Source organism: Oncorhynchus keta, chromosome 27 (assembly GCF_023373465.1).
Source record: "Oncorhynchus keta strain PuntledgeMale-10-30-2019 chromosome 27, Oket_V2, whole genome shotgun sequence".
Taxonomy (NCBI): Eukaryota; Metazoa; Chordata; class Actinopteri; order Salmoniformes; family Salmonidae; genus Oncorhynchus; species Oncorhynchus keta.
The window spans coordinates 26,831,261-26,858,559 of NC_068447.1; the positions used below are offsets into that span (position 1 = coordinate 26,831,261).

General features: G+C 41.5%; 1 protein-coding gene across 5 annotated transcripts; it reads right to left on the minus strand.

The window, feature by feature from the left end:
• Positions 1-43: 43 nt before the first annotated feature.
• On the minus strand, positions 44-27,290 carry LOC118359697 (cation channel sperm-associated auxiliary subunit delta-like). 5 transcript variants are annotated; one of them, XM_035738317.2, is made up of 22 exons: positions 16,980-17,237; positions 16,698-16,768; positions 16,522-16,598; positions 16,344-16,413; positions 16,048-16,162; positions 15,830-15,897; positions 15,584-15,703; positions 15,336-15,410; positions 15,096-15,252; positions 14,859-14,945; positions 14,609-14,691; positions 12,011-12,187; positions 10,151-10,264; positions 3,558-3,647; positions 3,204-3,262; positions 2,923-3,007; positions 2,704-2,756; positions 2,510-2,584; positions 1,823-1,957; positions 1,352-1,541; positions 860-1,014; positions 44-613 (listed from the first exon to the last, which is right to left on the minus strand). In XM_035738317.2, exons 1-22 carry the CDS (start codon positions 16,990-16,992, stop codon positions 457-459), a joined length of 2,226 nt encoding a protein of 741 aa, XP_035594210.2. In that variant the 5' UTR covers positions 16,993-17,237; the 3' UTR covers positions 44-456. The 5 variants fall into 5 exon arrangements, with proteins under 5 accessions (XP_035594210.2, XP_052338014.1, XP_035594211.1 ...); XM_052482054.1 differs by having other exon boundaries at positions 16,698-16,773; XM_052482055.1 differs by lacking the exons at positions 44-613; positions 860-1,014 and having other exon boundaries at positions 1,363-1,541; positions 1,823-1,938; positions 16,698-16,773; positions 16,980-17,244.
• Positions 27,291-27,299: the final 9 nt, after the last annotated feature.

Genomic DNA, 27,299 nt, shown 5'->3' on the forward strand with positions numbered 1-27,299 from the left:
CGATTAAACGTCGAAATCAAAAACCTACACTATGATGAAATAATGACTAAAAACATTTTTCTTTATTTCTCAAAACGTTTCATTTTCATCAAACAAAACAAGGAATACATAAAAATAAAGAAAATAAATTAAAAACATGACAAAAGGCAAGACAGGGATCAGTGACTGGCAGAGAACATCCTGAACAGCTCATCACATTCATTTCACGCTGCACAGAGGACATGCGTGTGTTTTCCCTAAGTGTCAACACACTGAGGTGTTCATCCATGAACAATGACAACAAGACTTTTGAGTGGGACCCTGGTGCCTGACAACAAACATCTAAACAGAGACAGGTGTTCAACCTTGTGATTTCATAGAACCAGGATCTCCACTGTCAACCCATGCATTTCCTGTTTTGGGATGTATTGTGAGTGTGTGTGTGTGTGTGTGTGTGTATGTGTTTGTGTGTCCATCCTATTTTTTGTAATTCCGCTTGCTTAAGAAAAAGCCGATGAGCAGCAGGACCACAAAGATGGCCAGGAAGATGCCCAGGGCCACACAAGAGGGCAGAGGGTGAGGAGGGAACGCCCCATACACATACACACTGAACGTAGTGGTCAGCATGCAGTAGCTGCAGAAACACAGAGACAGTCAATATCATCAGAAATATTACAGGATCAATGACAATCCAGTTTTAATGTGTACTATAGAATATGTATGGCATACAAATATTATACTGGCTATGTATTATGGGTCTTTCCCAAAATTATATGAAAGTATTCAACTACCGTGTTCAACCTTCAGTTGATGTGCTATACAGCCTGGTAAATAAACGCCCTCCTGAAAGAGGCTGTTTACCCTCCTAGTCCACACTGACCTGTAGCTCGGATCCACCACTATGACTCTGAACACGTACATCCCGTTGTAGTTGGGAAACAAGACTCTGTTTCTTGTGCCCATGTTGAGGACCTGATACTGGGCTTCTGGGTCAGTGAGGGGCGGACCATCAGAATCCTTGCAGCTCTTATAATTCTTAACCAGGAAGAGGAGAAAGATAAACCCCACTGAGAAATTATGCTCGGTAGCCAGGTACAAATCAAGCAGAGGGGTGAATGTATGCAATCTTAATGAGAGGACAAGGATAATGTATCGACATTTGATAAGTTTATGAATATGTTGGAGGAATATTGAATTACATTGTGGTAAATAGAGCTAGATAAGTTCCTCCCTCAGGATACATGCTATATGATTATGGTTACAGTGCAAGGAGCCTCTAGTCTACAGTGCTGTGTTAACAAATTCCTATCAACCATTATTGAGTGGTGATAAAGTATGAATTCAATTGAATTGTTATAGAATGTGTACATACATTCCTGGTCCAGGCAGTGTTTGGGTTAGGTTGATATTTCTGCTGGCTCAGCAGAGACGTCCAGTTCTGGGGCTGGGAGACGCACTTGGCATCCTCGACCGACTGGAGGTACTGGTAGTTATACATGCCGTTCACTTCGAACATCACAAAGTCAGCGCTCACCTGCTCCACAAACTCATTACCGTTCCAGCTGCAAAGGGTCAGGGCGAGTTTGGAGGTACTGGTAGTTATGCATGCCATGTTCACCTGCTCTAGAAAAGGCTGTGTGGTGGGTTGGCACTGGCATTGTTGCTCTGTGATGGAGTGCCATGATGTTCTATGGTCTTTGTGTGTGTGTCATGTAGTTATATCAAGGGTCTGTCTGAACTCCATTTCACAGAGACGACAGGTTTCTTACACTGAAGGTTCTACAGTAACAGCTGTTAAGGGGTTGCCCGTGTGTGAATTTTCTGGGTTTTGTGGGTCACTCACAGCTCCAGGGAGGGTATCCAGGGGGTGTCGTGATAGACCAGTAAGGGGCAGAAGTAGTCTGTGATGCTGTAGGAGATGTGCAGGTCACTGGAGGCAGAGCCAGGCCGGAACAGGTGCTGAGGGTCATACACAGCTCTCAGAGAAGGAGATGAAGGAGGAAGAGGATAATGAGAGGAATACTCGTCGTTTTAACTGACATGACACAAATATATATAATATATAATAATATCCTTCTTAGAACTCTGTGATACCTTACTTGGGGCAAGGCTTAAAGGTAGACTCAGCGATATGACGTAGGTGCACCCAAGTAAACAGCATAGGGGGTCAATTTCCGCAACAACTAAGCGCAATGCTAAACTCCCCCACTGTTTTGGTCCCATACCTCCAACGCTCTAACAGTGTGACGCGAACGCATGCACATGCGCAGATACTGTGTGTGAACATGTGGGAGCAAAGTCTTGCATCTTGCTCATCGCAATATCTGCGCTGCTGCTTGTGGCAACGTTATTTAGCTGAATCTACCTTTTATGTTCCACAAATGATAAAGTACAATACTCTACTTTGGCATCACAAGCATATTTTTATAGAACAGATCATATGTTGATTAAACATTTCTATGAACCATGATAGTCTAAAATCTAGATCCATCAGTGCTCTGTGTGTCACAGCCCCGTCCTCAGAACCTACTTGGGGATGACGTAAGAGAAGTTGTCCTGAAGCTGCTCTTGAGTGAACGTGCCTTTAGTGCAAGTGGTTATGTCCCTGTGGCAAAAACAATAATAACATAAAGAACTAATGAGTTTGGACACTCAGATCTTTCAGTAGAATATTTCAGAAATGTTTTGAAAATAGGGAATACAGCATGAGAATTTATCCCTCACTTAAGAACTCGGGTATGCTTTCCAGGAGGGCATCCAATGAGAATGTGAGCTTTCTAAAACGGGGAAAAGAACAACAAACAATGTTAATATAATAGTAGGTACGTAATGCCACACTGGAGGGCCATAGCCTTTTCTGTAAACCGTGAGGACAAACTAACATGTCCCTTTGATGTTAACCCATACACATTGTTGTGACTGTTAGAGGGCTGTGTTTCTGACCAGGGGGTTGAAGTCTTTGCAGGACACGTTTCTTCCCATCAGGTCTACTGCCACTGTGGAGAGGCTGCCTTTACGTAGACTGGAACTGACCCAGAGAAAACACTACACGTCAGCAACAGGAACAAACAGCACCCTCTGCTGGAGAGACCACTGTCCTCTGCTGGAGAGACCACTGTCCTCTGCTGGAGAGACCAGTCCTCTGCTGGAGAGACCACTGTCCTCACCAGCTAAAACTCCTTGCCAATTTGCCATCTACTGAACATTTGAGAATGCATTCTTACCTTGGCTTCAGGGTTCCGTCTGCTGCCTCCATAAAGAACAACTGCTTCAATTCAATGTCCTGCCATTCAAAATACAGTATGTTAGAAATGGAAACACCCCCCCCCACCGCCGTGCCACATTTTATACTGTGTCCAGCACCGTATAAAACTGTGTCCAGCACCGAATTGAAAGCTAGACAGTCAGGGATCATAGGAAATTCCAAAAATGATTGATAGAGGACAATTTTTAGCCAATTTTGATAGCGAGGAAATATAACACATTTTCAGTGCGGCCCTCCAGACCTCTTTGAAGACAGAATGTGGCCCCCAGGGCAAAATGAGTGTGACACCCCTGGTCTAGTGATTCAGTTGTACCAGGCGGTATTTCTTGGTGCCCTCCGTAGTAATGCCGTCCTCTACACACTTCTCATCTAAGGACAGAAGCTTAGACTCTGTAACTGTCACCTGGTCACACACAAGAGGAGAACAAGGACCAGTTCAGATTCATTCATTGTATTTGCATGACAACAGTAGCACAGATCTGGGACCAGAATACTGGGAAATCCACGGTGAAGTTAGATTTTTGAATTTAAAAAAATGAAATATCCAAAACATAACAATATAACAAAACAATATACTTGCAGTGAAGCCGCTCAACAACTACATCATACCAGTCATCCAACATACTACCATTCAGAGCGACACACAGAAGCATCCAGAGTGAATGCCCTGCTCAAGAGCACCTTTCTCCCACCAGGCCAAAAAACGTCAACCCGAACCCCGCAAGATCCCCCACAGTTCCCCAATAGCAGTCTCTCAACCATTCAAGACCCCTCCCACAGCCCCCCTCAAGATTTTTATTTTTCTTCCCACCAGGCCAATTTTTTATTTATTCCATTCCCCATCCCCAAGAACCCCCAATGCACCATCAACCAAGAGAATGAACTAAATAGAAAAAAGAAAAAGACAGAAGAAAACATCAAACAACAATGCAAAAAAAGAAATAATAATAATTTAAAACAAATTTAAAACAAGGACAACTAAAATCAGAACAGCAATGCCAACTGTATATGTTTGTGTGCATGTCTGGCACTATTAGAATGCAAATGTATTACTTAAAAATCATACAATGTGATTTTCTGGATTTTTGTTTTAGATTCCGTCTCTCACAGTTGAAGTGTACCTATGATAAAAATTGGAGACCTCTACATGCTTTGTAAGTAGGAAAACCTGCAAAATTGGCAGTGTATCAAATACTTGTTCTCCCCACTGTATGTGTGTGTTCTTGTATGCGTTTATTTGAATGAGAGTGTGTGTATATGCACATGTACAAACACCTGCACAGCATCAGCCTCAGGCAAATCCGGCATTAGCTGTAAAAACACTGCCCCTCAGTGTCATTCAGAATTTATTTTATATACTTTTATCTTTGATCATCATTCTATCTCCCGCACAGCAACTCCACTCCCACTTGTCTCCAATTCCACATCCTAACCCTCAGTTTCCCTCAGCCCATCCCATCTATCTCTGCTACGACCACATTGGGTTTCTACGCAACACATATCTTTCAACTATGCTGTGATGTTTAACGTACAATTTCAATCTATCCAATTGAATAGAATCCAGAGATTGCGGGTTGAAGATAAATACTTCTACTAAGAGTATTAGTATATTAGTAATTGACTGACCAGGGCTCTCCAGATCTCCTAACAGTACTATTTTTAGGGTCAATTTTTAGATCAATGCTATGCATTTTCAGCCATTCCTGAACCTGAGACCAGAAACAGGTTACCTGAGGGCAATACCAAAATTAATGGTCTATTGATTCTGTATCCTCACAACAAACTCTGCAGACCTTCGATGATTTTATGCCCCAAATATTCAACATTTTGTTGGTGGCAAGAATTCCTTATACTAATTTTAGCTGAAAAGCACAATGTCTTGAATCTAGCATTGTTTTATATATCAACTCACACACCCTGTACCATGGAATCGGTACATCAAAAATCTCTTCCCAACTATTATAAATGAAACGGGTATACCTTCCTATTTATGCTATTTTTATTCCTCCGCCCGTTTTGATCCTTTATATTGGGCAGACAGACCAGTTCCCTACCTCCTCCACCTGCCTCCTTCATTTTGGGGGGAATGCTGTAAAAAATTGGTTGTACCTCTTGGATTGAGTACATTTACATTTAAGTCATTTAGCAGACGCTCTTATCCAGTAGACCTTTGCGTACAATTCTGATAACTCCATGAAGGCCATAAATCTACCATTCCAATTTACAATATAATTTAAGAACAAAATACCCTTTCCAAACATCTCTCATAAATACAGGTATTCTATCAACCAGCACATTTGAATTCAGCCATAATATCTGTTGTAATATTTGTTTTATCTTTTCAGGGGGATGAAATTTAAACTGTAGCCAGCTTTGCAATGCTTGTTTGAAAAAGTGAGATACTTTGAAAAAAGTATCATTTTCAATTAATCGAAAATGAGACATGGTAATCTGAACAAACGCAAAAAAGCTATTTTTAAACAATGGATTAACTTTTCAAAGTAGTCTACTTGAGAAGCATTTAGGGTTCAAGTAAAACTTTTGAATAAGTTAAGCTTTTAGAGAGGTTTAGGGCTTTTATATTTAAAATCTCAACCCACTCAATTCATATTCATTATATAGATAGGCACGTTTTATTTGATCCGGTTTGGCGTCCCAGATAAAGCTAAATATTTTTGATCAAATTATTTGAAAAACGAATCATCAGGAGTAGGCAATGCCATAAGTAAGTGAGTAAACTGAGATATGACTAAGGAGTCAATCAGGGCAATTTTTCCATAAATAGACAGGTATGTACCTATCCATGGTTGCAGGATCTTGTCAATGTTTACAAGTTTTCTATTGAAATTCATTGTGGAGAGCTTATTTATATATTTTGTGATATGAATACCAAGTATGTCTACTTCACCATCAGCCCATTTTATAGGTAAACTGCAGTGTAATGTAAAAGTTTTATTTTTTAAAGATCCAATACGTAACATTGGACACAGAAAGGTTATCTAGATCTTCAATGAGATATTGCAGGGATCTAGCTTGCGGACATAATATAAAACTTGAGTCATCGGCATACATGGGCACCTTTGTTTTAATGCATTGGATTTCTAATCTTCTAATGTTGTTATTGGATCTGATTTCAATAGCTAGCATTTCGATAATGAATAGATATGGTGACAGCGGACACCCTTGTTTAACTCCTCTTGACAATTCAAAACTCTCTGAGAAGTAGCCGTTATTTACTATTTTACACCTGGGGTTGCTATACATTACTTTTACCCATTTTATAAGAGAATTACCGAAATCGAAAAATTCCAGGTGTTTATAAATCAAATCCAGTCCTACTTTATCAAATGCATTTTCAAAATCTGCTGTAAATACCAGGCCTGGCTTCTTAGATGTTTCATGATGTTCTATTATTTCTAGTAGTTGTCGTATATTATCTCCAATGTATCGTCCACGTAAAAAACCTGTCTGATCAGGATGAACAATACCTGGTAAAATCCTTTTAATTCTGACTGCTATGCATTTCGCTAGTATTTTTGCATCACAACATTGAAGTGTAAAGGGCCTCCAGTTTTTTATATTTGCCATCTGGGTCTTGTTTTAATAATATAAAAACCAGACCTTCCTGCTGAGTACCTGACAGACTACAGTTTCTGTAGGAGTAGTTAAAACAGTCTAACAATGGAGCTTTTAGTATATTAAAAAGGCTTCATTTACCTCTACTGGTATGCCATCAAGCCCTGGGGTTTTTCCAGACGTAAAAGATTTAATAGCCTCAAAAAGTTTTTCCTATGTAATTTGGCCTTCGCACTTATCTTCCTGTACATTTGTTAATTTTCCATAAAAAAAAATGATTATATTATCTTATTGTCATCTTCATTTAGTGGGAGAGGAAAAGATGGAAAAGAGAACACCTGCCTAAAATAATTAGCTTCCTCTTTTAAAAAATCATTTGGAGAATCATAGATGACTCCGTCTTCAGTAACGAGTTTCTGCAAATTATTTTTGTTAGTGTTCCTGCACTGGAGATTCCGGAAAAATGTTGTGCATTCTTTTCCATATATACCACCCAGTTTGCTTTATTTTTGTAATAGATTACATTAGATTGTTCTTGAATAAGTTCCTCAAGTTCTTATTGTTTTTCCTCTAACTTATTTTGTATCTCTGTAGTATCGTTTTTATTGCTGTCTACTTGTACTATTAGTTCATGGATTTCCCTTGTTAGTTTTGTCTCTTTAGCTAGAAACTGCTTTTTACATTTGTATTATTGATGAATATTGAATTGAACATTTAAAGGTATCCCAAACAATAAGGGGATTTGCTGAACCTATATTATAATGGAAAAATTCAGTTGTAAATGATTTTGTCTTAGTTGTCCTCCAGTAAACTTTGATTGCATTTCTAATATCCCCGTCCACGTGGAAAATCTATGAGAGTTATGTGAATGCCAATTAGATGATGACCCAATTGCATTCTATCTCCTATTACATTTTTTTTTTTACCCCTTTTTCTCCCCAATTTCGTGGTATCTAATTGTTAGTAGCTACTATCTTGTCTCATCGCAACAACTCCCGTACGGGCTCGGGAGAGACGAAGGTTGATGAGACAAGGATATCCCTACCGGCCAAACCCTCCCTAACCCGGACGACGCTAGGCCAATTGTGCGTCGCCCCATGGACCTCCCGGTCGCGGCCAGTTCCGACATTTTTTATATTTTTATTTCTTTATTTCACCTTTATTTAACCAGGTAGGCATGTTGAGAACAAGTTCTCATTTACAATTGCGACCTGGCCAAGATAAAGCAAAGCAGTTCGACACATACAACGACACAGAGTTACACATGGAATAAAACAAACATACAGTCAATAATACAGTATAAACAAGTCTATATACGATGTGAGCAAATGAGGTGAGATAAGGGAGGTAAAGGCAAGAAAAGGCCATGGTGGCAAAGTAAATACAATATAGCAAGTAAAACACTGGAACGGTAGATTTGCAGTGGAAGAATGTGCAAAATAGAAATAAAAATAATGGGGTGCAAAGGAGCAAAATAAATGAATTAATTAAATACAGTAGGGAAAGAGGTAGTTGTTTGGGCTAAATTATAGGTGGGCTATGTACAGGTGCAGTAATCTGTGAGCTGCTCTGACTTACAGCTAGTGAGGGAGATAAGTGTTTCCAGCTTCAGAGATGTTTGTAATTCGTTCCATAGCACGAACCCAGAGTCTCTGGTGGCACAGCTAGCTCTGCAGTAGTGCCCTTAACCACTGCGCCACCCGGGAGGCCTCTATTAAAACTTTTTAAACCTTTGATGCAAGAGAGAAAGAGACAAGAAAGTCATCAAGACGACGAGCTTGATCAAGTCTCCTCCATGTATATCTCACTAGGTAAGGGTTTTGTAGTCTCCCAATACCCACTATTTTTAATGTGTCCATAATATTTGTGATTTCCTTAAGGGCACGGTGATGATAGTTTGTAGAGTGATTACCTTTACAGTCCATTGAAGTATTTAACAGTGTGTTATAGTCTCCCACCATAATGATTTGATCATTTGTTGCCTGTAAGTTCAATAAATTGTTATAAATGTTTTCAAAGAAGTGTGGATCATCCTGATTTGGACCATATAGATTAAAGAGCCAAATCTCTTTTCGTCCACTTTCATATTCAAAAGCATCCACCTTCCTTGCGCATCATTATTGACTATTTTCACATTCAGATTGAAATTTTTGTTAATTAATATCATCACACCTTTTGAGTTCCTTTGTCCATGGCAGAAAAAAATTCCCCACCCCATTCCTTTTCCCACGCAACTTCATCTAAGGATGTAGAGTGAGTTTCCTGTAAACAGTATATGCTATATTCCTTTTCTTTTAGCCATGTAAAGACTGATCTTTTTTATAATCTGTTAAATCGTTACAATTATATCTGGCTATACTTATTTCACCCCTTACCATAACTAGATACTATTCTTAGTCTAAATTGACCATAATTAGTGCTTCTAAAGTTACTACCATCAGAGGTATTATGACAGTCAAAACTAGAGCTTTCAAATGTCTGATATTTAGAATTCAAGAAATAGGTTCTAGCAATATTTGTTTTATTCCCTTGCCTGTTTGCCTGTGAGCCAATGCCACACATGTTAGAAAATTGAGACAAGATATTGTGTGTAGTAAATCTGAGTAGGTTGATGTGTATGATATTGCATGTGATTTATTGAGAGTGTGTACAATGTCTGTATAAGAGTAAGACTATAATGTGTGATGGCCAAATAAATAATAACTCCGCCAATTTTCCAGGTTGAGTGTCTATGTGTGTAACATGTAGTGCGTATAGCCTTAATATTCATGATGATAATTGTAATCCATATCATATCACCCTCATAGTTGCATCATAATTACCTTTAACATAATTGAGAGACACATCCCAGCATTTCCATAGCAATTGACGTTTCACGTGATCATAAGAGACCTTGCATTACTCTAGAGACAGCTTCACTACAGTATAAATGTATTCCATACAATACGTTATTATTCCCCAATGCACCTATTCTGATATCTTCCCCTTGCTTGTTGTAAACATATATAAACTTGTAGACAAATACATAAAAAAGATAGACAAACAGTAAACACATTAAATTATAAAACAGTTCTTGACAATAGAGAGGGGGAGAAGAGAAAATAGAGAGATTGAGAAGAGGGCGAGATCAGGTGTGTGTGTGTGTGTGTGTATAAGTCTGTATGTGTAATCGAGCATGTAAATGAGTACGTGTGTGTTCATATCCACTTCATAATGTTCAGATATTTTTACAGTTCCCATACTTTCTTTTTTTCTGTAACCTGAAGTCCCTGTAGAATTTAGTACAGCCTGGTGCTATGGAGCTGTCTCGGAAGTTTATGAACCTCTTACCAGGGGGAAGAATTTGCAAAGAGGTGATGGGATGTAGACAGCAGACAGGTGGACGGTGCTGCCCATGTCGATGTAGAAGAGCTCCCCTGCAAACGTGCTGTGGAACTGCTCCACCTGGAGTGAGAAGAGAATCATGCCTACGTCTCAGATGACACATTATTCTCTATGTACTCATGTTTTTTTCTGGATTAAAAAGGGGTTTAGGTGGTGGGCGTGGCTATGGGTGCGGTCGGCCCATCAATTTCCTGCAATTCTACCCGTTTATCCATGGAGCTGAGACATTTTCTATATATTTTTTTGGTACCCCTTTTTTCGTGATATCCAATTGGTAGTTACAGTCTTGTCCCATTGCTGCAACTCCTGTACGGACTCGGGAGAGGCAAAGATCGAGAGCCATGCGTCCTCCGAAACAAGAGCCTATGTGTGTAACATGTAGTGCGTATAGCCTTAATATTCATTGCTTCCTGACACACTGCTCGCTTAACCCGGAAACCAGCCGCACCAATGTGTCAGAGGAAACACCGTACAGCTGGCGACCGAAGTCAGCGTGCATGCACCAGGCCACCATAACCATAACGAGTCGCTAGAGCACAATGGGACAAGAACATCCCAGCCAGCCAAACCCTCCCCCGGACGACGCTGGGCCAATTGTGTGCCGCCTCATGGGTCTCCCGGTCGCGCCGGCTGCGACACAGCCCGGGATCGAACCCGGCTCTATAGTGACACCTTGCAATTTTAAAACAAATTTCCTATGATGCTACATACTATGCCATGGAGCTGAGTGAAATATATATATATTTTTAACCTAATTTCCTGTAATTCTATGCACTTTGCTATGGCTGTCATAATTTATATATATATCTCAAACATCCTTTCTTAATTGAAAAGTCACCTAATAAGTAATCTAGTTTTTGTAAAGTATCTTTAATCTGATTAAAATAGTTTGCTGGTAATGTAACCACCTTCCGGAGACACCTGAAACCCCACCTCTTCAAGGAATACCTAGGATAGGGTAAGTAATCCTTCTCACCCCCCCCCTAAAAAGATTTAGATGCACTATTGTAAGTGGCTGTTCCACTGGATGTCATAAGGTGTATGCACCAATTTGTAAGTCGCTCTGGATAAGAGCGTCTGCTAAATGACGTAAATGTAAATGTAATGTTTTTTTTCTGGATCGGAGGGGTGGCAGAGGGCGTGGCAATGGGCACAGTAGCTGCTGGCGAATTTTGGATAACATTTTTGAGATCCCCATTTTGGTGGGGTGGGGGGGTTTATAACAATTTTAGCTTTTCTCCATGGATCTGAGATATAAAACAATCTGTTTAAAAGTTAATTTCCTGCAATTGTACACATTTTGCCATGGAGCAAAGACAACATTTTGCAGTTTTAAAGCTAATATCCAGGTATTCTATGCATTTTGACATGGCTAATGCTGTGTTCTGTTATTCAAACTTAATAACAAAATCTTTACTGTTAAATTAATTGTTTTTGGAATTCTCAATTCCCCTGACTGTTTAGCTTTTATCGTGGTGATTATTAGTTCTCAAAGATCATATTATTTAAAAAATATATAGGTCCATTATCTTTTCTACATACTTTATATTTGGTTTAAGTCGTTTAAGTTTACACTGAAGGTGTTTTTCCATCCCAAAAATGTATTTCAATTAATTTTTCCCAGTTTGGACTTAGGATTCCCCCCCAAAAAATGCTTAGGCAGCCTGCCCAGGGGTATCTACGGCAGAAAGATCTCTGGTACTGTATGTTGGGGAATAGGGTGTAATTTGCAGATTTGACATTTGTTTTGTCTCTCTACATAGAGAATGTGATGCGTCATTTGTCATGTAGTTTGTCTTCACTCACTGGACAGGACTGAACGGGTGGTGTGGTACGTGTTAGCTCCTGCTGGACAATGATAACCTTATGGTCAAAGTCCACCCCTATCAGCAGCAGGTCCTCACGGGCTTGGATCATCATCAGGTCCCCATAGTCACTGAACAGCATCAGGTTGTCCTTGGACAGGTCAATGACAGACGCAAACTGAAACAGGCAGGCAGACACAGGATAGTACAATAGATTATAATACAGGGCAGCTCTCTGTTACTGACAGTGGACTTATCTATCCAGTCAGGACCATAGATATCCTTTTGTACAATAATACATAAGGAGTTCACCCACGCTGCCCAGTGTGGGTGAAAATGCGCTTTGGTCATGAAATGTCACTTCCTTATGTTATAAAATAGATTTTTACAAAGACAAATATGATTATTCATGTTCTGACTCGTTAAGCGGGGGTCTTTCTCTAACATATCATTAACATTATATCCAAAAAGTCAGATTTCGTGACCTAATACACGTCTGCAAAGTTGTTTCCGTGGGTCGCAAAAAGCAAAATTAGCATAAAACAAGCTGAATTAAATGTAAAAGGCTTTAAAAATAAAGATATTGCGGTACACTCAGTGCTCTGTTGACATTTCACAAAGATACGCTTGTTTTTTTACAGATTTATTAAAAAAAATAACAGACATTTTGCATTAATATGAAAAGCGTGTATTGCTTGTATTTATGACAATACTACACGTCATGTCTCAAAATCTATATATACAGTGCCTTGCGAAAGTATTCGGCCCCCTTGAACTTTGCGACCTTTTGCCACATTTCAGGCTTCAAACATAAAGATATAAAACTGTATTCTTTTGTGAATAATCAACAACAAGTGGGACACAATCATGAAGTGGAACGACATTTATTGGATATTTCAAACTTTTTTAACAAATCAAAAACTGAAAAATTGGGCGTGCAAAATTATTCAGCCCCTTTACTTTCAGTGCAGCAAACTCTCTCCAGAAGTTCAGTGAGGATCTCTGAATGATCCAATGTTGACCTAAATGACTAATGATGATAAATACAATCCACCTGTGTGTAATCACATCTCCGTATAAATGCACCTGCACTGTGATAGTCTCAGAGGTCCATTAAAAGCACAGAGAGCATCATGAAGAACAAGGAACACAAGGCTAAAAAACTGCAAAAACGTTTGAACTTATAATGATAGAGACATAGGTTTGGAGCATTGGTTTTCTTAGAGGAGTATCTACACAATTAGCATATTTAGCATTATTTTACCCATTGATCAAAATATGTGTTTTGGATTGGACACCCTATAATACATGTGTAATATACAGGCCTACAGTGTATACAGTATGTATGACAACACTGGTCAGGACTCAGAAGATCTCACTACCACTAAAGGGATTTCAGAACTTGAAGCAGTTGCAATTGAGTTGCACTAAATGAAAGCAGTTGCACAACATTGTGAGGGTGGCAGGTAGCCTGTGGGGGTGGTAGGTAGCCAAGCGGCCCAGCAACCGGGGAAATGCCCGTTTGAATCCCAGCTCTGTAAAATCTGGTGCGGAGGGTTGCTGGGATCACCTAGATACCATTGGCTGTTGTTGTGCCCTTGAGCAAGGCACTTAACCTGCTATAATTGCTCCAGAGGGGCTGCACTGCGGCTGATCCATTGTGTCTTGGGGGGTTGGGTTGTGAGCATAAAGACACATTTCCATTCTCTACTAATCTTAAAAAAAGCTACATGTAGAATTTTAGAATTGTAATTTCAGAAAATGTCCATAACATATCAATTTATTTTATCTTTTTTTTTTTTACCCCATTGTCTCCCCAATTTCGTGGTATCCAAGTGGTAGTTACAGTCTTGTCTCGTCGCTGCAACTCCCGTACAGACTCAGGAGAGGCGAAGGTCGAGAGCCATGCGTCCTCCGAAACACAACCCAAACATGCTGCACTGCTTCTTGACACAATGCCCACTTAACCCGGAAGCCAGCCGCACCAATGTGTCGGAGGAAACACTGTGCACCTGGCGACCGTGCACTGCGCCCGGCCCACCACAGGAGTCGCTAGTGTGCAATGGGACAAGGACATCCCTGCTGGCCAAACCCTGCCCTAACCCAGACGACGCTGGGCCAATTGTGCACCACCCCATGGGTCTCCCGGTCGCGGCCAGCTGCAACTGAGCCTGGACTCAAACCCAGAATCTCTAGTGGCACAGCTAGCACTGCGATACAATGCCTTAGACCACTGTGCCACTCGGGAGGAGTCCATAACATATCTGCAGTAATAGTGGAATTATAGTGTTTCATTTTTTTTTTCACACAATAAAATTATTTTGGGCCAATACAAAATTGCATTCTAAAATGCAGACTTTATATTTGACAACCGAATAGGGTAAGGAAACATTGTGCCATCAAAATTGCTGTGAAATATATTTTCAATGTGGATTAAAATTAAAGTAAAATAGCCATGTTACAGGGAAATGGGATGTGGGGGAGTTGTTTGGAATGCAGTCTAGTTGTTGCAATTCATCTAGCTTCCACATGGGTGAGACATTCTATATGTTAATCACATACTGTATGTACGGTAAGTATATACATCCTGAATACTTACCCTTACTGTAGTTGCCTCCAGTCCAGCCCTGCCATAATACAGTACCCCGTCGCTGGTGAGAACAGCCATCGCACCGTTGTCGTCTAACCATACACAAGAGGGAGGATTCAGTGGTACCATATTGGTTTAGTATCATTTACAACACACACACATCTGAGTGATTTAGTCGTGACATTGTTTTAGTCTAATTTATGACACATGAAGAAGTGAGCACATACACTCACACACATAGATGTCAAGTAGATATTACCTGTTGCCACCTGTAAAATGGTGACTTTAGGAGGCGGGAGGGTGGCATTCTCTTCTCCCATAATGTACACTGGCACAATCACAATGCCTGAAAACCAAAATAGACATTAAGACATGTTAGAACAGTGAAACTAAATAATATTCTTTGGTCACCCACTGGTTTTCTTTAAATGGACTAATATCACAAGAAGAATCCAGCATCATGCAAGGGGACCCTTAGATGGTGATTTTGTAATACCATGGTTGGGTGAGTAGAGCAGCATGTGTGGAGACCAGATGATGAGGTGGCCTCTCATGCCTGCTGGCTGGATCACATGGATGCTGGACAGTGGGTCTCGCATGGGGTGGTTGTCTGTCTGTACCGAACGATTTCCGGAAATGTGCCGGAAAGAAAACTACCACACATTTTACAGCTGGTACACTGATCATGTCTGTGATTATTTGGTGACTTCAGAAAGGGCTGTGGTCAATCTCTCACCTTTCTTTGGTTGTCTGCTAACATAGCCACGATGCTTGACACAGTGGGCATGTTGAATACCCCTATGATAAATTCCTGTGAAATGAGAGTGATGAGAGTTAGCTTTTGGGGTGCTGCTGACTTTTTATGCTTAGACCTGAGGACTATGAACCTCAATGATTTTGCATAAGTTTGATTTCTACGGTTAACTTCAAATAAATGTAAAATAACTTTGAGATGACACTGACTGACAAGGTATCCAAGCTCACCGTTGCCTTGGGGGCCATAGGGAGGTTAAAAAAGGAATTGCCTCCATTCGAGGACATGTAGACCTGTTGGTCGTCAAGAGCACTCCCCAGATTGTACAGCAGAACACAAGAGCTCACATCCTGTTGACAAAAAAACGCAAGACACAACACATCACACAGCCATTCACAGCAGTCTAAAACAACTATTGAACATACTACAGTGACACACATGTTTGATGAGAGAAAATATTTAGCTGTGGAGTTTACCATGCAGGCCTTGTCTTTGCTGAAGCAGCACTGTAGTGCAGATACAGTAGACACCATGGATTTCACTCCTGAAACAAGAGATCTGTGATGATAACTGCAGAACAATGGTTTTAATGAGCAGAAAGTAAATTATAAGATGACATTAGGAAACCATTGCACATGATTTTCAATTCAAACTTGATATTTGAGGTGCATGGACATGGTTATATGCTCCAAACCTTGAGCAGGAGTCCATGTGCCTTTAGTTAGAGAGTATAAGTACAACTTTCCGTCGATCACAATTGCAAGGTTGTCCAACACAAAAGCTGCTGAACTCACCGACCCCTGAAGCTTCTACAAATATGAGAAGTTGTTATGAATTTCAATAAACATTAATGAGGCAAGACATCGGTAATAGCTAAATATAGTGTATCGAAAAGTAGGAGCACAATCTTGTTATATATTCATGACTATAACAAATTATAGAGATAAGTTACACATCGGTGGGTTGAGGGAAATTTGTGCAGAGACTCACACCAGCCCCTTTATATTCGAGTGGAGTGGCTGATTCCTCAAATAATGCCCTGGTAATGAGGATCCACTTCCTGTTATTAGAAATGATAAATGAGGCGGGAACATTTTCAAGAAAACCACTGTGCTAAACAAGGTTGGAAAAAGTTGCAAGCTATCCTAGTAATAGCAAAATGTATCACCCCATGTACAAGGCCAGGCGATTGTCGCAGTGACTTCGAACCAGAACTGGTCGTTTCTTCGCAGAATATAAGAATGTCTGATGAGAAACATTGATGTGGTTAACTTTATGTTGGCTAGCTAGCTAGGGGTTAAACAACGGAAGACATTCCCTGTGCATAGAAAAATCCAAATTCACCGCAGATGGCGCTTGAATCGATTGATCCTGCCTTTCGACATCTTGTTTGGGTGTGGAAGACCATGGAAAACCTGGACTTTGAATTACAAAATTATAAGGTACAACAAGAGCCTATGTAGTGCAAAACGAGATAAATCAATTTTCATTTTGGCTATCAATAATAAAGACAGGTCATATTTAGCTAAAATACATTTACAAATAAACATTAGCCTAGCCTAGGAGACGAGGCTTGAACTTGGCTGGCTAGCTAGCTATGTTAACTGTTGGGGGGGTTAACGTTACCTGGCTTCTTCATTGGTACAAAATGGCAAAAAGGACATTATTATTATTATAAAAATGGTTTGGGCATGCGTCCGCCACATTGTTGAATAGTAGTTTTTATGTATGTTGTATTGCTGTTTTGAGTGACTGAGAATGCTCTATACGGGTAACGATCAATCGTTAACTGCCTCGCGGGAGAGATAGAGGAGATGCTGCAACCTGGTCTCAGAGAATTTCGTATTATTATGTACGTAAATCAGTCACAATTTTGTACATTTTCCGAATTAAAATTAGAGTGATATGTCACGAATTGTAATTAGTACAATATGTTATAAATGGCATTCACACAATTTTTTACTAATTTGGTTAGGGGAAGGGTTAGCTGACATGCTAAGTAGTTGTAAAGTATACTTAACAAAAATATTAACGCAACATGAAACAATTTCATGTTCATATAAGGAAATCAGTCAATTGAAATAAATTAATTGGGCCCTAATCTATGGATTTCACATGACTAGGCAGGGGCGCAGCCATGGGTGGGCCTGGGAGGGCATACGCCCACCCACTTAGGAGCCAGGGCCACCCAGTGTAGAGCCAGGCCCTGCCAACCAGAATATTTTTTTTCCCCACAAAAGGGCTTTATTACAGATAAAAATACTCATCAGTTTCATCAGCTGTCCGGGTGGCTGGTCTCAGACAATCGCGCAGGTGAAGAAGACGGATGTGGAGGTTCTGGGCTGGCGTGGTTACACATGGTCCGCGGTTGTGAGACCGGTTGGACGTACTGCCAAATTCTCTAAAACGACGTTGGAGGCGGCTTATGGTAGAGAAATTAACATTAGATTACATTATCTGGCAACAGCTCCTACAGTCAGCATGCCAACTGTATGCTCCCTCAAAACATGAGACATCTGGGACGTTGTGTGAAAGTTGAAGGTTGAGAGTCGTGCGTCCTCCGAAACATGACCCCGCCAAGCCGTCAGCGTGCATGCGCCTGGCCCGCCACAGGAGTCGCTAGAGCACGGTGGAACAAGGACATCCCGCTGGCCAAACCCTCCCCTAACCCCGACAACGCTAGGCCAATTGTGCGCCGCCTTATAGGTCTCCCAGTCACGGAGCAGCACAGCCTGGAATCGAACCAGGATCTGTAGTGACACAGCTAGCACTGTGATGCAGTGCCTTAGACTGCTGTGCCACTCGGAGGCGAAATTGTGTTTTTTACATTGGATAAAAGTAGAGACTCAGAGCTACAAAATCGTATATCATACACTACAGTTGAGGAACAATGGGAAAGTAGATGCAGATGGACCCACCTTTGATCTGAGAGGCAGCGAGCCGAGTGGATACCACATCTCAAACTTAGTTTTAAAAAATGTTTTAATAAAGAGGTGAGCGACACACACAAAGTCGAGTTTTTAGTCGAGTGTGTATTCCTGTGTGTGGAGGCGTAAACAGGGCAGAGTCAGTGGAGGAAGATCTGCGAGTTCGTCGACTCAAAGACACCTATCATTGGTCGGTTGCGGGCGACCTCCTGACACTGAATTGATGACAGTAGGGATTGGTGTGGTCTGTAGGGGTGTGGGGCCAAGGTGACTGTGGGTTCTGTGTGAAGCACGGTACCTGGTGAAACCCTATTGGAAGATGGACCTCATTCTAAAAAGTGTCTGTGAGACCGTCTAAGTGATCCTCAGAAGTGGTGAATTCCAAATATTTGAAATGTGCTAGCCAGGTATGCCCTGGGTTTGGTAATTTAGCATTAAATATCTAGCATCTGTGTAAACTGGTTTTGGCCATTTAATGTTAAAACATCCAGAATCTGTGTGAAATAGTTCAGACCATTTATACAAGTATAAGATAGTAAGGTGCAGCTGACTTGTTTTAAACCTGTAATTGTTTTAAACCTGATCCCCATTTTAGAAGTATTGAAAGATGCAAATGTGTGAGTTGTATTGTCCTAAGAACTAAACTTGAGATAGAAATTAGAAAATATTCCTACAGGTTAAAAATATTGTTGAAAAACAACTAATTGATTAGGTATGTTTGCCAATATAGCATTGTGTGACTGTGATATGAGAGTTGTGTGAATATGGAAATGAGTCTTAATCAGAAGTTTGGATAGTAACATATAGAAATATGCTTAATCAGATTATTGAAATTTGGATAATAAGCTTTGAAATAACGTTATCTTGGGGTTCCGTTCCTTCACCGCCCATCATAGAATATGACAGGGTGGTATTGCGAGCAGGATGATATTTTAGAAAGCAGCTGAAGGTCTATAGTTCCTGAGAGGTTTGATTTTGCCCTGGTTTCTGGGAGGTTAGAGAACCGTTGAGGATCCCATGGTCATTGTCCGGGAAACAAAAGTTATTATTTTTGGTTCTGCTGGGAGTATGTTTGGAGAGCTGCTTCGTAGCTATGGAGTCCTTGAAGAGGCAAATGGAATGGTTCTCGTGAGTACCTAAGAATTTCTTACGTTTTATATGGATTCTGTAAATATATTAAAATAAGATAAATTGTATGTGTGTATAATCAATCAGAGATTTGATAAAGTAATACAATTTAAACCACCCATATGTAGATGTATGTATGTTTTGAGATGGTATCATTAATGGATAATTTGATAAAGATTAGGTTTAAGCATTATTAAACTGTCTACAAAGTCTGGGCAATTTTCTTAGAAACCGATTGAAGTCGCTCTGGATAAGAGCGTCTGCTAAATGACTTAAATGTAAATGTAAATGAGTGTGTCCACTTTTGGTTAATTTACCTTAACGATGTAACTAAATAACACGTATTGGATTTTCTCCGTCTGGGTACTACTACATTTGAAATAAAATGTCCCTTAAGGCCTGAACATGTGTTTTATTTTTTTTCTTCCCAGTATGAGAGGAGTTGCTGGATTTATTGAATAAACCTTTTTCCATAAAGTTGCAGCGAATTAAGATGGAATCTCAACGTAATTTATAATCTCGTACAAAGCCTAGGGTATCCATCAAACTAATTATCATTGTGTGATTGATGTGATATAGTAAAGTAATTGGAATACGTTACATGAGAAAACATTATCTACTTTTATTAAAAAGCGCACGATATGTATAGTAGTCAATGAATGTCGATTTAACTCTTTGGCTGCTACTCTATTCCTTTGGCATGTGAGAATCTCGCCGGAGAAACGCTTGGACCTTTAATTAAGGCTATTTCCTGGGAATTGTGTCGTTATTATGTTATTACAGCTGGCCATGCCTTCCACCTGGCTACCCCGACCAGCAGCAGCAACCTGCCCAAGCCCCGCCCCTTCTCCTTCACCCAAATCCAGATAGCTGATGTTCTCAAAGAGCTGCAAAATGTGGACCCCTATAAATCAGCTGAGTTAGACAATCTGGACCCTCTCTTTCTAAAAATTATCCACCACAATTGTTGCATCCCCAATTACTAGCCTGTTCAACCTCTCTTTCGTATCGTCTGAGATCCCTGAAGATTGGAAAGCTGCCACGGTCATCCCCCTATTCAAGGGGGAGACACTCTAAACCCAAACTGTTGCAGACCTAAATCCATCCTGCCCTGCCTTTCTAAATTCTTCGAAAGCCAAGTTAACAAACAGATCACCGAACATTTCGAATCCCACCGTACCTTCTCCACTATGCAATCTGGTTTCAGAGCTGGTCATGGGTGCACCTCATCCACGCTCAAGGTCCTAAACTATATCATAACCTTCATCGATAAAAGACAGTACTGTGCAACTGTCTTCATCGACCTGGCCAAGGCTTTCGACTTTGTCAATCACCTCATTCTTATCGGCAGACTCAAGTAGCCTTGGTTTCTCAAATGACTGCCTCGCCTTGTTCACCAACTACTTCTCTGATAGAGTTCTGTGTGTCAAATCGGAGGGCCTGTTGTCCGGACCTCTTTTGGTCTCTATGGAGATACCACAGGGTTCAATTCTCGGGCCTGACTCTTTTCTCTGTATTTATCAACAATGTCGCTCTTGCTGCGGTTGATTCTCTGATCCACGCAGATGACACCATTCTGTATACATCTGGCCCTTCTCTGGACACCATGTTAAAACCTCCAAATGAGCTTAAATGCCATACAACACTCCTTCCATGGCCTCCAACTGCTCTTAAATGCTAGTAAAACTAAATGCATGCTCTTCAACCGATCGCTGCCCGCACCCACCCGCCCGACTAGCATCACTACTCTGGACGGTTCTGATTTAGAATATGTGGACAACTACAAATACCTAGCTGTCTGGTTAGACTGTAAACTCTCCTTCTAGACTCATATTAAGCATCTCCAATCGAAAATTAAATCTAGAATCGGCCTATTTCGCAACAAAGCCTCCTTCACTCATGCTGCCAAACATACCCTCGTAAAGCTGACTATCCTACCGATCCTTGACTTCGGCATTGTCATTTACAAAATAGCCTCCAACACTCTACTCAGCAAATTGGATGTAGTCTATCACAGTGCCATCCGATTTGTCACCAAAGCCCTGTATACTACCCACCACTGCGATCTCTATGCTCTCGTTGGCTGGCCCACACTACATATTCGTCGTCAAACCCACTGGCTCCAGGTCATATATAAGTCTTTGCTAGGTAAAGCCCTGCCTTATCTCAGCTCACTTAACACCCACCCATAGCACGTGCTCCAGCAGGTATATTTCACTGGTCATCACCAAAGCCAATACCCCCTTTGGCCGCCTTTCCTTCCAGTTCTCTGCTGCCAATGACTGGAACTAATTGCAAAACTCACTAAAGCTGGAGACTTATATCTCCCTCACTAATTATAAGCATTAGCTGTCTGAGCAGCTTACCCATCACAGCACCAGTGCACAGCCCATCTGTAAATACCCCACCCATCTAACCCATTCCCATATTGTTATTTTAGTTGTTGTTGCACTTTTGCACCCCAGTATCTCTACTTGCACATCATCATCTGCACATTTATCACTCCAGTGTTAATGCTAAATAGTAATTATTTCGCCACTATGGCCTATTTATTGCCTTTACCTCCCTAATCTTACTACATTTGCACACACTGTATATATATATATTTCTATTGTGTTATTGACTGTATGTTTGTCTATTCCATGTGTAACTCTGTGTTGTTGTTTTTGTCACACTGCTTTGTTTTATCTTGGCCAGGCCGCAGTTGTAAATGAGAACTTGTTCTCAACTGGCCTACTTGGTTAGATAAAGTTGAAATAAAATGAAATAAACAGTAGGTGGCCGCATGCACTTTAAACGTTTGTTTGTGGACCGCCATGATATCATAGAAGAAGAAGAATGCAAAGGGTTGATGGTCTGGAACGTACCCTTCTGCAAACCCCCCTCTTGCCCGGGAAAATCTGCACACAAAAAAATGCGCTGGGCTCGAGACAGATATTGAAACGCATGAGTTGTGGAGTCGTTTTCTATAGTCTAGCTACTTTACTTGCACATTCTTGTAATTTAAAGAAGTTTGTTCCGGTTAGAGTTCAGTGTCGATTGAACAGACAGTTATGTGAGGCAAGGCCGCAACAGTTGGGTTTTGGAGGATTGCTGGACCCACGGAGAAGCGAGGGGAAATTTCCTGGTGGTCGTGCGGATAAGCCAATCGGCCATATTATTGCATACAGTTGTGAAATGGAGCCACGCACTTCAATTTATTCAAGGAACCTGGCACTGCATTCCAGAAAACATTAAGGCTTTTGTACACTCGTGTTATTTTCAGGGGACTTCGGGTGCATTATGGTTGTGAGCTGGGAGCTAGCTCGGTAACGTTAGCCAGCTAACTGTTCAGTAACAGTGAATTTCTCGTTTAGAAGCCGTTGTTATTGTGGCCAGCAAATCAAATTGTATTTATCACATGCACCGAATACAACTGGTGTAGACAATGAAATGCTTGCTTACGAACCTTTTCCAACGACGTAGAGTTAAACTAAACTAACACGAGCAATACAATACAAAATAATGGAGCTATACTATATACAGGGATTACCAGATCAATGTGCAGCTGAACTTGAAGTAGATATGTAACGTAAACTCGCCCCATTCCGTACAAATGTGCGTAACCGCGACATTCAAACGAAGCTACAAAGAAAACTAATGGGACTGTGTTGACTTCAAAATCGGGGGTGTGAACTAGGTTTCTATTCAAGCGTTGATCGACATAGTAATGGCTCTATAGTATTGGAGACAAGTTGAAAAAACTGACCCTGGATCTTGACGTGTCATGTCGTAACGTACAGCATGCATAAAGCTACTGTTTATGTCTCTTAATCTCTCTCCACCAGGTGTAGCACTTCTCATCGTTTAAAAACAAGAAATAGACAGTGACGGGGGTAAGGGGGATACCTAGTCATTTTTTCATCTTCATTGCATGCGATCATCATTCTCAAAGCTGCAGTTTACTTCTAAGATCACTTTAGCACCACCCTAAAAACCTGATTCAAATTCGACACAAACCTTCAAATAGATATGTAATGACACGTTGTATAAACACTTTATAGTGTTTTATTTACATTTTAGTGGCGATAAGTTGGACAGATCGAGTGGAAATAAAGCAATTTTACCACACGACATCTGTCCTTCTCACTATCACGCATTAGTTTAGCTTCCCCACCCACCATTTTTAAAAAGACCCAATGGGGCTCATTGCCTGCTTGAATCATGCAGAAATGGGCAGCGTGGGGGTCATGTAATTGATTTTGTTGGAAAGGGGAGAAATTGTGCTTTACAATGGTATTGACATTACAGTTGATCTGGAAGTTTTACGTTTTTGGGGCACTAAAATAAGGTAAATTGTATGGACAAATGCGATATACGAGTTTACGTTAAGTGAAGGTAGGGTAAAGTGACTAGGCGTCCGCATTGCTAGATAAGAATAAGAGTCAAATAAAGAGTAGAGTAGCAGCCGCCTAGTAGTTGTTTGCTAGATGGCCAAATCAGCTAACGTTTCCGGCTTCTTCTTCACCACCAGTTGCAGTCAATTGGACATTTTCTGTCATGTTTGCAACAATTTACTAACATCAGTTCCACTTAGTTAGTATTGTGCATGTGTCATTGATTGGTGAAGACATTACTTTTAACTGATACGCCCGCCTAAATTGAAGATTGGCTTTATCGTTAGTGGCAATAGTTAACTACATTTGTTTGCAAGACTGATACAGTAGGTGGGCTTCAAATCCCCCTCTCTCTCCAGATGAAATCTCGCGTCTTGTGACGGCCGGCCGCCCAACAACCTGCCCGCTTGACCCTATCCCCTCCTCTCTTCTCCAGACCATTTCCGGAGACCTTCTCCCTTACCTCACCTCGCTCATCAACTCATCCCTGACCGCTGGCTACGTCCCTCCCGTCTTCAAGAGAGCGAGAGTTGCACCCCTTCTGAAAAAACCTACACTCGATCCCTCCGATGTCAACAACTACAGACCAGTATCCCTTCTCTCTTTTCTCTCCAAAACTCTTGAGCGTGCCGTCCTTGGCCAGCTCTACCGCTATCTCTCTCAGAATGACCTTCTTGATCCAAATCAGTCAGGTTTCAAGACTAGTCATTCAACTGAGACTGCTCTTCTCTGTATCACGGAGGCGCTCCGCACTGCTAAAGCTAACTCTCTCTCCTCTGCTCTCATCCTTCTAGACCTATCGGCTGCCTTCGATACTGTGAACCATCAGATTGCGTCCTACCTGACAGGTCGCTCCTACCAGGTGGCGTGGCGAGAATCTGTCTCCTCACCACGCGCTCTCACCACTGGTGTCCCCCAGGGCTCTGTTCTAGGCCCTCTCTTATTCTCGCTATACACCAAGTCACTTGGCTCTGTCATAACCTCACATGGTCTCTCCTATCATTGCTATGCAGACGACACACAATTAATCTTCTCCTTTCCCCTTCTGATGACCAGGTGGCGAATCGCATCTCTGCATGTCTGGCAGACATATCAGTGTGGATGACGGATCACCACCTCAAGCTGAACCTCAGCAAGACGGAGCTCCTCTTCCTCCCGGGAAGGACTGCCCGTTCCATGATCTCGCCATCACGGTTGACAACTCCATTGTGTCCTCCTCCCAGAGCGCTAAGAACCTTGGCGTGATCCTGGACAACACCCTGACGTTCTCATCTAACATCAAGGCGGTGTCCCGTTCCTGTAGGTTCATGCTCTACAACATCCGCAGAGTACGACCCTGCCTCACACAGGAAGCGGCGCAGGTCCTAATCCAGGCACTTGTCATCTCCCGTCTTGATTACTGCAACTCGCTGTTGGCTGGGCTCCCTGCCTGTGCCATTAAACCCCTACAACTCATCCAGAACGCCGCAGCCCGTCTGGTGTTCAACCTTCCCAAGTTCTCTCACGTCACCCCGCTCCTCCGCTCTCTCCACTGGCTTCCAGTTGAAGCTCGCATCCGCTACAAGACCATGGTGCTCGCCACGGAGCTGTGAGGGGAACGGCACCTCAGTACCTCCAGGCTCTGATCAGGCCCTACACCCAAACAAGGGCACTGCGTTCATCCACCTCTGGCCTGCTCGCCTCCCTACCACTGAGGAAGTACAGTTCCCGCTCAGCCCAGTCAAAACTGTTCGCTGCCACTGGCCCCCAATGGTGGAACAAACTCCCTCACGACGCCAGGACAGCGGAGTCAATCACCACCTTCCGGAGACACCTGAAACCCCACCTCTTCAAGGAATACCTAGGATAGGGTGTAATCCTTCTCACCCCCCCCAACAAGATTTAGATGCAAGTGGCTGTTCCACTGGTTGTCATAAGGTGTATGCACCAATTTGTAAGTCGCTCTGGATAAGAGCGTCTGCTAAATGACGTAAATGTAAATGTAAATCAAAGCAAATTTGATTTAGTCACATGCGCCGAATACAACAGGTGTAGTAGACCTTACAGTTAAATGCTTACTTTACCAGCCCTTAACCAACAATGCGTTTCAAGAAATGGACATTTGTCTTTGAAAACTAACAAAACTTATTACACAGTTTGAAGGACATGTGTGTTACAAAATTACAATACGAAGCTAGATGCACAAGGTAGGGCAGCTGCAGTATTTTATTCTTATTTAGTCCAAATAGCTTTTTAAAAGGTTAATAACATGCCTAGCCATTCTATTGTTAAAGGGTGCACTTTTTATGGCGATGGTTACTTTTGGCCGATGGACCTGGAACTTTGTCAGAAGTGAGATAACTTTGTCAGAATCAGGTTAAGCGTTACAACAACCATGTGTAGTGATCGCTTTATCCCGAACGACTGAGGGATACCAGTCGGCTGGTTTTGTGTACCAGCCCAGGCTGAATGTCGGCGCTGTACAGTACCGACCGTCATTGGGGACATCATACCATCAGTGAGAGACAGGTAGTAGGCCTAGCGTTATAAATTGCCACGCGTTCTACATGTCCAAACGGGCGTATCAACCTTGTGGTAGAGAGGATATACTGCCATATTAAGTCGAGACATCTCTTAATAAAGCCTTGTTCACATTGGCAGTTTGAAGTGACTCAAATCCATTTTTTTGCATATCTGATTAGAATCTGTTCGTTTTCCTGCAGTCTGAACAGCCAAAAGCCACATGGAATTTGACATTTCAAGCCACCTATGAAGGATACAAATCTGATTTATGGCCATGCAACTTCTTGTCAAATCTAATTGATTTGCCCTCAAGTGGTTTTAAAACTTATTTGGCATATCTTGTTGCTTTCTAGCTACTTTGATGACAGTTTTGACAATAACATGAAGTGGTAGCTAACTCGGTTGTTAGTTTATGAACACATTTAGTGAATGCTAGAAACCTAAACAGCTAGCTAGTTGGCTGCCAAAATGGACTTGTTTTGAAAGTTGGATCATCTTATCTTTTGAGGCTTTTGAACGTGTTCTTACACTATGATTTTGAACATTCAAAGCAACGTGGCAAAGGAAGCGGGAGCACCACCACCAATCAGCCTACACTCTGCACACTCACCCCTCGTTAAATGACAAACACCGTTGCCATGTCAGCAAATGACTGCAGTCTGAACACACACAAATCCAATTTGGTCGCTTGTAACTTGCTGTTCAGACAGTCATTATCCCAAAACGGATTTAAAAAGCAAAACTGATTTGAGCATTAAGGCCTATAGTGTGAACAAGGTAGCTCACATGAAATGGGTTCAGCTCAATAAAGCAGCTGGTATGACTGGTAGGTGATAGTAGCTGTGAAGGAACTTTGTAATTGAGGGGCACATCAATGGCTGTGTTTCAAACTCCTCCTCAGCCCTCGTTTTGCGAGTGTACAATTCTGTTCACTTTGGGGCCTGAAACGCATCATAATTAAATTTTTGATGATTGTTCATCTGCTAAGATAAGTCGACATACAAGTGTAAGTA

What these genes read in the sequence shown, in the direction of transcription:
- LOC118359697 (XM_052482054.1), bottom strand. Translation starts at nt 17,059, where the DNA reads ATGTGGCGGACGCATGCCCAAACCATTTTTATAATAATAATAATGTCC. An exon ending in GCAAAGACAAGGCCTGCATG is followed by an intron (nt 15,704 to 15,829) that starts GTAAACTCCACA and finishes TTTTGTCAACAG; the next exon opens with GATGTGAGCTCTTGTGTTCT. An exon ending in GCAAAGACTTCAACCCCCTG is followed by an intron (nt 2,757 to 2,922) that starts GTCAGAAACACA and finishes TCCCCGTTTTAG; the next exon opens with AAAGCTCACATTCTCATTGG.